The following is a 9,340-nucleotide window of genomic DNA, read 5'->3' as shown; positions in this document are numbered from 1 at the left end:
ATATGTATTTCCTACATTAAATATAATGTACTGTATTTAGAAAGAGGGCGAGAGAGAGGGAGAGAGAGAGGGCGAGAGAGAGAGAAAGAAAGGGCGAGAGAGAGGGCGAGAGAGAGGGCAAGAGAGAGAGAGAGGAGAGAGAGGGCGAGAGACTGAGAGAGAGAGAGAGGGCGAGAGAGAGAGAGGGCGAGAGAGAGAGAGAGAGAGAGAGAGAGAGAGAGAGAGAGAGAGAGAGAGAGAGAGAGAGAGAGAGAGAGAGAGAGAGAGAGAGACGGACTTTTCACAGTCTCCTCAATTTCACTCCTCCTTCGTGTGTCGGCTTCATCGAGTGGAAGGAGAGGAGTTGAACTTGACAAAGTGGGGGCTGTCGTGATCACAGTAGCAATTAAAAGAATCCCTGGAGTGGACATTAAGGGGACTAGTGGGAGTCAGGGGGGTTAAGAGAACGAAGAAAGGCGAAGAAAGAAGGCTCCAGGTATCGTGATGGAAGCGCGCAGCGTGTGATTGGGGGAGCTGCTTTTCTTTTCTTCATCCCCCCCCCCCCCCCCCTCTCAAACGGATTACAAAAGTAAACACTGAAACGTGGACCTAGAACTGCCTTTTGTCCGTCACACTTGACGAGGAGAGTCAGCTCCATGAACATGTCATCGCCAGACAGAAGGAAAACCGTGCGGGACCTGGCTTTGGAAATTGGAATCCGAGTTATGCTCTTTGGAGTTTTTGTGTAAGTAAAGTCGGTATATGCGTTCCGTTATTTGATGTTGCTACGAATCGAGACGATTTCTGGTTTTACTTAAGTTGTTGAAGGCGTCAACGGCATGCGTTTGACTCCCCTGTGCTGTATTGATACCGTTTTGCCAATAGGGGTCGCTCTTTATCATATCAGGACCATGGACAGTGAACTGGAAGCCGCCTGAGAAGCAAACAGGTTGCAACATCAAATCCGATATTGTACAACATACATTAAACATACGAGTTATTCTCATGTAGTTTATTCAATATGATCTCAAAGTAGATATTAGTTTTACGAAGATCATTGGGAGGAGAAGTTTTATCAAAAAAAAAAAAGCTGAGCACTTTTCAAAGAGAGCTGGCCATCAGGCACATGATGATCTCAAACCTTGATCATGTAAAACAGTCCAAAATAAGCTCCTCTGATATGGAATTGATGTCTCCAGTGCCTAAATGACTTGGATATATTCTCATTAAATTGTGTCCTTGGGCTAGGTGATCTGTCTGTCTCGAGTAATGAAACATGTCAGAGAGAATTCATTCTACTATTACACTCAAGTGTCGCAATGAGCCTGTTAGATGTTCCCTCTGTGGTTTCTGATGTGTTGTGGTGTATTGTGGTTCAAACTCATATGAAAACTACATGATTACAATCTTCAAGAAGAGCTATCTGAAATCTGCCTCAAGGGTGCAGCTAAGAACTTTGTGATTGCTGTAATGAATTGAGTTTTGCAGTTAACAGTCAGTGCCATTGCAGACAGTATTTTTGGGGGGCTCCAGTTATTGTAGTATCTGTTTCTGAGCAGGTGAGAGTCTTTCATCATTCTTGGCAAGAATGAAGTCTGCTGATTGAGGACATTGGGGAGGCTTTATTTTAATTTTTGTCTCGTCAAAAATACCTGCCGATTTGTGGTTTTTAAGTGAGTCAGAATTTGCTTAAATACATTTCATTTAATTGATTAATAATAATTACCGCATTGATAACATTTACACATGAGAATACCATTTAGCTGTAAATATACTGGGAAATGTATTGTTTGGTTTTTTAATGTCCTTTAATAATTGTTTTTCATTCACATCATTTTGCGTTACACACCTGTGTGCCCTATGTGCTCTTTTTCCATTGATTTAAAGTTATTGTTCCACTATTTATTGTCAGCATTTTGGTTGTGCAGCCTAATAAGAAGCCTTAGCAGAAGGCACAGCTCAGGTTTCATGGTAGGGCTCGATGAAGACATTCAGCTGAGCTTGTGGCATTTTCCACACATCTGTCCGGCTGATAACTCAGCTTGAGGCTTCCTCCCATGTCTTCCATGCTGGCCTTGTGCACCAGCCCTCATTTTATCTTCCTTCTGTCCTATCCTGGTGTCCCTCCTCTCCGTGGTCATTTTAGACACAGGCTCGGTTGGTCAGTCGCAACAACCGAGGACTGTCTGCCTTGCTTAGATTCTTCTCACCCTCTGGGTGCTGCAATCTATGACCTGCCTTCTGCACTTTGTCTTCGGCCCTCCATTTCCTTCCAGTTGCCACTGTGGCTATATATCAATCATTGGACTGTCGGGGGATTCCACTTAACCCCATCACCGCTCTGGCCTTGTCCTACTTGAAGTTAAGGATAATGGATTTCAGGGGCAGATGGAACAAATTTCCACTCAAAAGGCCATTGTCGCCATAGAGAAGCAATGTTGGCCCCCAGTCATTTTGTGGATGATGGTTTTTTGAGTCCACGCTGATGAGATAACTTTGGGCAACTTACATATGAGGTGAAGTTAAATAGTTTGCTCTGGTTGATTTATTCAAGGCCTTCTGAAGGATGGGTTGTACCATTTACTTTCTGGAGGGACACATTCATTCTTTTCTCGTTTCTGCTGTTAGACACATCTGGCCTTTTTTTTTTTGTGATTGCATATAGATGCCACAAGATGACAACTCCACAAAATTCAATGTTTGATTTATTTTGTCTAAATTAAAATCATGACCTTATATTAACATACATATGTCCTTGACACCACCAGAAAAATGACATTTCACACGTTAATAGGTGAGTTTTTTTAAGAAATGGCTTTTTTGTGGACATGCTTACATTTTCATCTCCAGTGGTATTATTCTCTTCCCAGCTCTGGACATCTGCAGTCTGATAGTATTGATTTCTAACACATTATTCACATTCCAGTTTTGACAGAAAGAATTTTCCGGTAGGGGTATATTTAATTTTATTTGTCCTTGCTTCAGCTCTTGGCTTCAGGCAATGGTCTGACCATGCGTGATGCCTGTTTGACCCTGTTCTACCAAACGGTAAATCCGGTGCAGTCGTTACATTTTGCTAAGCACCCCAGAAGTCAGAAACCTCTTTAGAGTAACATAAAGTCATTCCACCCAAATGGAGATCACTCTCCTATCTGAAAAATGTGTGTAAATACCTAATGCAGAAGGCTAGGACTTATTTTACTAGCAATCTGCAGGGGAAAAAAAAATAATCAAGAGTTCATATCTGTTGTTTAAAGTACCTGTGTCTTTCACTTCATGATTGATAGCCTAATAATGAAAAAGAGAGAAGCGTACTTACAGATGTGGCTTATAATAAATACTTAAATTTAAGGACACGGGAGGCCACAGAGAGAAACGAAATGGCACAGATAAAATAGAAGTAGTTTGGGCGATCTAATAGATTTTATATTATATAGATTAAGACTTGGGAAATGACAGCTGGAAAAAAAAAGGGGTCTTAAGTCGGTGCAATCTAAAAGCTACTACATAGAGCAATTGTCTGAAGAAGGGAGCTGCTGTTTTGAGGAGTGGTGTTCACGTTAAAACAGAATCGATCCATCTTTGCTAAAGCTAATAACAAAGTTGTCTAAAGCAGAATCTATTGCCTCTTATTGCAAAGATGGAGCCAGACATTTGTCACTTACATTATATTGCTCATATCATGTTAATGTCGGAGTGATTTGAACATTGTCAGAGCAAAACTTACATCTTACTTTACTGCGATTACAGAAATAGATGAGCAACAAGTCAAAAACAAGACACTTGCATAAACACGACATAGCTTCAGTTCTCTAAGAATTTACAATCTATATTATTATTCAAGAGACAGAGTGGTGCATTTTTTTCCCCATGTCGCTCTCAGGTGCATATTACACTGCTACTTATATTATTTTATTGTTTTGTTATTCTGAAATCTGAGACCCTGAATTGGAGGTCATCCAATCTGTAGTCCTCATTAGTTTGGTGCAAAAATAACATATGAGACGGCCGCAAACATAAATTGACAGCGGAAAATAATCTTCCTTCAGACGAGACCCCCAGGTGGGTTCACTTATTGATCCTTGTGTAAAACACCTATTGGATTTATGATACTGTTACACAAGCAATTCAATTAGTTCAGCCTGAAGAATACCACGGGCAAGAAATACAACCTAGATTGTGACACCAATTACGGTTTTAATTATGTCATTATTTTTAACATCTCAATGGTGTTTGTCATAGGAAAAAACAAGTGAGAGGAACCAACACAGAAAATTAGAATAGTCTTTTAATTGTCCCAATTCAAATTTCTCTTGTGAAATTTAAATTTGGTGCTTTGCCCCTGGACATAAATACATGGGGAAAAAAAAAGTTCATGAATAATTAACCCAGTCGAGTTCTATCGTCTGCAGACTGGGGTCAATTAATAGCGAGCACAGTTCAAAGCAAACATGGTGCATTGGCATTTAGCTGTTATGCTGCACACAAATGGAATAAGCTTCCAACAGTTATCCCGAAGTGTAAATACTTGTCAAACCTACACTTTGTGTATCTATGATTGAGGTCTTTTAGAGCATAATGAATTTTTTCCCAAATCATGTTTCTGTTCTTTTATTAATTTAAGTAATCTACTTTTTATTTCTCTACTTTGCTTTTGTCTTAAATGCTTCTGTTATTTAAATGTTTTATATTCTTTGAAAAAAAAATTTGCTTTTTGCTTTGTAGCAATGTGAAACACTGAGTTATCATGTGTAGAAATTGCGCTATAATGTATAAATAAAGCCGTCTTGCCTTAATACTGCTCTAATTTAGTCAAGCGAAGGTTAACTAAAAATCTTGTTACATCTCTTGTATTAGATCATATAGATGGATCATAATTGGTGAGTGTAGATTTGATAATGTTCTTGCATGATTTGAGATGCCCCTGGTATTTACATACTAAATTATTCATTCTCTTTTTTTATGAGAGCTGTTAAAAGAAGAAGTAGAGAAAGAGAGAAAGTACAATTGTACAATTGCTTGATTTTTTTGTGTCTCTTTCCCTAGACTTGGATCACTTGCAAAACAATCTCCCTTCTTTTACCTCAGTAAAATTATTGTCAGTAAAACAGGACATTTTGAAGTCTTCATGGCTTTGTGGAAAAAAACACAATCTTGGTCAAATATATGACGAAACCAATTGTACTTACAGAACATCCCCCCCATATAATTACTTATGCCCTCATTCGAACTATAAAGACATTAATGTTCATAGCGGCATACTTGAAAGATGCCTACTCGTTTCGTAATCCTCCAGGGAGACGTCCTTGAGGAACACATACTGAGCGCCTGCTTTGTAATATCCCCTCTGCATTGAATATGTAAGGAGAAGTAACTCAACAAGGTAACGATGGATGTGTGTGTCATAAGTAGAAATGTACATTCATTAAACACTGTACACTTGCCTAACCTCTTATAATGAATTTCGATAATGCAGGGTGGACCACACTGAAACAAAAAAATGAAACTAACAGATGTCCATAAGAGATCGAAGCGTACTTTGTGCTGAAACCAAGGTACAGCCGGTCGATACTTGAGAAGGGCATCGTGAAGATCTTGGAGGTGACAAGTTTCCTGTCAAGGTAGTCGTCCTTCTCACTTCAGAAATATCCTTCTTATTCTCTCCGTCTCCTTTTGCCTCCTATATGGATATACAGTCACATACATACCAATATTTTTTCCATTAAATGGATGTCATTCTTGTCTTCGTCTCGTATCCATCACCTTGCTCTATACTCTTATCTGTGGGGCTGCGGAAAGAGGCACCCTCCAATTACGTATTATCTTGGCTCACAGGTTTCTCTCTCTATAACAAGCAAGTCCAAATCCCTTTGGAAACCAATTTCTTGCCTCTGAACCTTCATACAACGTGTGTCTGATCACATTCGTTATGTCATGAAAAATGGAAATGTCAAAGTACTTTGGCCTACTTTAGACCCGAATGATGAACGTGTAGATCATTGACCTTTAAAACATCACAACGACATTTAACTACTTATTATTATTAATGTATGGATAGTTGTACTTTACAATATCTTTTGCTGGGAAAAAAAAAAAAAGTTATTCAATGCTGTGTGTCCTTAAACTCAGTAACTTCTACCTTTTATCGTATGTAATTTAAGTTGTATAAATTTCATACTTTGCTGGCCAGTCAAAAAAAATCTTCTGTCAAACCAGAATTTATGTATTTATTTTTATTTACAATATTGGGTAGCTACTGTGGGTGGAAAAAAAGGTACATGTACAGGGTCTTGTTTTTCTTTCCCTGTGACCACTTTTTACCCTGCTATAATTCCAGTTTTATCATTTACAATATTTCTAATGCATCAACATTTATTGGGGACATCACTGGAGCCATAGTGACGTGAAAAAACATTTTACTCATGTTATAGAACATGTTTGATCGCGGTTTATGGATGATAGATGCAAAAGGCTACCTTGCAAGTCATTCTAGGAAACCTTAACATGACATTGTCCCAGTATGACAGTATGTCATACTAAGGAAAGCACAATTTAGACACTTCTCGTGAAAAGATCAGCAACCCGGTGGAAAAACAGATGGTCTCAGGATGCGACAACAGCTGTTATGCAACACAATTATTAAAAACTAACACACACCTAGATCATTTTTGGCTTGATACGAACATAAGAAAAAGAAGAATAACTGAAGCTAGCAACTGTAGTCTATATAGCCCACTAAAATAATCCAGAATTAAAGTGATTAAAGAGATCATGAATGACATTCATGCCATTCTTGGAGTGTACTCATATTGAAGGAATATATTTTCAAGTAAAGAGTAAAATTTAGTAAACATAACAAATGCAGAGTTAGACAGAATACCTATGTGAATGTGTGAGAGAAAAAAACATTTTCGGCTTCTCAAGCTGTCAATTTCAATGCATGTTCTGGGATTTGGGCGATCCAGTCCTGATTGAATAAAAAGGACACCTCCAGAATTTCTTTCATGTTGCTGTCGGTGTGCCAGAATGAACAATGAGCATGACTGAATTGATAAATGTCAGCCTGCTGTGTGTCAATCACATATCGGTTTCATTCCCAGGCTAGGGACACGGATGCGCTATTTAATAATGTCGTGTTCCCTTGGTGGGATGAGCCAAAAGTCACGAAAAACTATTTTTGTTGGATGATGTAATGCCAGTTTGCCTCATTAAGCTTGGGGAACATACAGTATATGAAGTCTCTGAATCCAGATGAATTATTCTTGGACATTTTAAAAAACACACTTGACCACACCTTACATCCGATGTCACGACCAGAAATGACTGGATTTGAGATTATGATTTATTTTGATTAGATTTTGGCTCATGTAGTTTATGGTTGGTTACTTGTCTGTACCATCTAGCTTTTTCAAGTCATATGAAATAGTTTTGTGAGTTTGAGTACAGTCAATGATGGATGCATGCACTTTTGATGATGATGGTCACAGACCTATATTAAGTTGTAAAACTAATTTTGTCATCCAACATTATCACACATTTCATCCAAGAAAACAGTTGGTAGGAGATGTTGGTTGATGTAATAACTGTCAGGGCTCTGAGAAAATAGCATTTTCAATCTGCGGCATTGACCTGGAGGGGGCTAGAGCACCTGCATTTATATGATTGGGATTGTTCAGCCATGAAATCTGACAAAATGAACCAAAAGAAATGATAACCAGGTTCACTTCTGGGTCCAGTGTTATCTCTAATTCGATTACCTTGGAAATCTCTTCAATCACATCTCAACAGCTCTCTGCAGTATGATGAAATGGCTGGATTTTTAAGTAGAGAGTGACAGGATGCAGAGAAAGGTGAAAAAGATTTGCCAACCTCTGTTCCAGCGAGGAAAGTCATTTCCAACTCTGATGAAACAGATGGTCTGCTTAGTTCATTTGCTTCCCTAACAGATTTTCCACCATGCGGTGTAATCAAAAGTGTCATGTAACCACATTATTGTGAGTATGTCAACAGAGTGTAACCAGGATTGAACGTACAAAGGGTGAGACGTTTGCAAAATATCTAACGCCTTCTCAGGTGACCTTTGAACCATCCATTGCAATGCCTTTGTTTCATTCCACCTGGTAATTAAAACGAGGTGACAGAATTTCAATAGGAGCTCGAGCCTCCGTCCGCTTTCAGACAAAATTTAATCTATTCTAACTAAATCTTCTAATGCATTGTATTGAGAGGTGGTAAGTCTGTCTTTCTAAAGGTTGTACAGGAAAAAATAATGATTTTGCATATTTTTGTGTTTGTGATTTGCACTTCGGGGCCACCACGGTAAACCATCCCTTTAACCTTTGCAGATGTCTCTAAATATTTCTGATAAACTTGAACAAATGTGCATCAGCTGTTGGAAGGAATGGAGAGACATAATACCCCCCCGTATTGTGATTGAGTGGAATCGAAAATGAGATAATGAGGATAAACTGACCTATTTGCAGGGCTGTAATGAAGATGAACAGAAAATGCTGGAATGTTTCTGAGTGTGAAAAGGTCAGATGAACTGAATCAGCCTGTTATGGAAATCAATTAAATTTCTTGCTGATATACAGCATGAGATAGGATATGTCGGCATATTTCAGTTCCAAAATGACTTTTGTTCACTAGCTTGTGGTAAGGAGAATGCATTTCTGTTGTTGCCATGGCAATATCTAACTAGTTTAGTGGTCAATCAGGCTGGAAACCTTGTGATCAGGGTAAGGGCCAGGGTGGCTGTTGTACATGATAGGTGCTCACCCTATTAAATTACCAACATATTTTATACCACTCTGAAATAATTGGTTTTGAAAATACATTCATTGGCTTTGCTTCTTTCTTCGAAACTTTTGCATATTTTGGGGTGTCAAATTGAATTTGTCAAGTTGGAATCTCTTAGGTGATTCAGAAATAATTCCATACTACTGTAATACAAATAATCAGTTCTGAACTGTCACCAAAACCTTTATTAGCTATAAAAATCTTGTGACGCTGAACCCGACTTAAGGTCTATATTGTTTGTTGAGATCTTTTGCGTAAAATCTTTTGTCACTTTCTGAACTATAACAGTTCAGGGCCACTCCACTTCAACGCTTCAATTTGCTAACAAAATCTTGCATCGAAGCTTCCCAAACAACTTCACAGTTCTTTCTTTCAAACTACAAGATCTATGATGTAATGGAGCCTGTAGAAGCCATTAGGCTTTCCGTTGTACAAAGAGCAAACAAGAGCAGATATAACAGGACAAAGTGCTCCCCAGGTTGCCAGCAGGCAGAGATGAGTTAAGGCCTGTTGGTGTTTATGGCCATCTTGGGGGCCCATCTCTCAACTTTGTGAGGATGTC

General features: G+C 38.7%; 1 protein-coding gene across 2 annotated transcripts in view; it reads left to right on the top strand.

Annotated features, from left to right (window-relative positions):
- Positions 1–617: 617 nt before the first annotated feature.
- Positions 618–9,340, top strand: part of plpp4 (phospholipid phosphatase 4) — a 38,443-nt gene continuing 29,720 nt past the window's right edge. For both annotated transcript variants that reach the window (XM_085922029.1, XM_085922028.1), the window contains exon 1: positions 618–724. In XM_085922029.1, the coding sequence (XP_085778155.1) occupies positions 636–724 (89 nt within the window). In that variant the 5' untranslated portion in view covers positions 618–635. The remainder of the gene's footprint in view (positions 725–9,340) is intronic.

The sequence above is a fragment of the Syngnathus leptorhynchus genome, chromosome 10, assembly GCF_054491065.1.
Source record: "Syngnathus leptorhynchus isolate UIUO chromosome 10, UIUO_Slep, whole genome shotgun sequence".
Lineage (NCBI taxonomy): Eukaryota > Metazoa > Chordata > Actinopteri > Syngnathiformes > Syngnathidae > Syngnathus > Syngnathus leptorhynchus.
The sequence above is the reverse complement of the archived record's forward strand: the minus strand, read 5'-3'. Positions and strand labels throughout refer to the sequence as shown.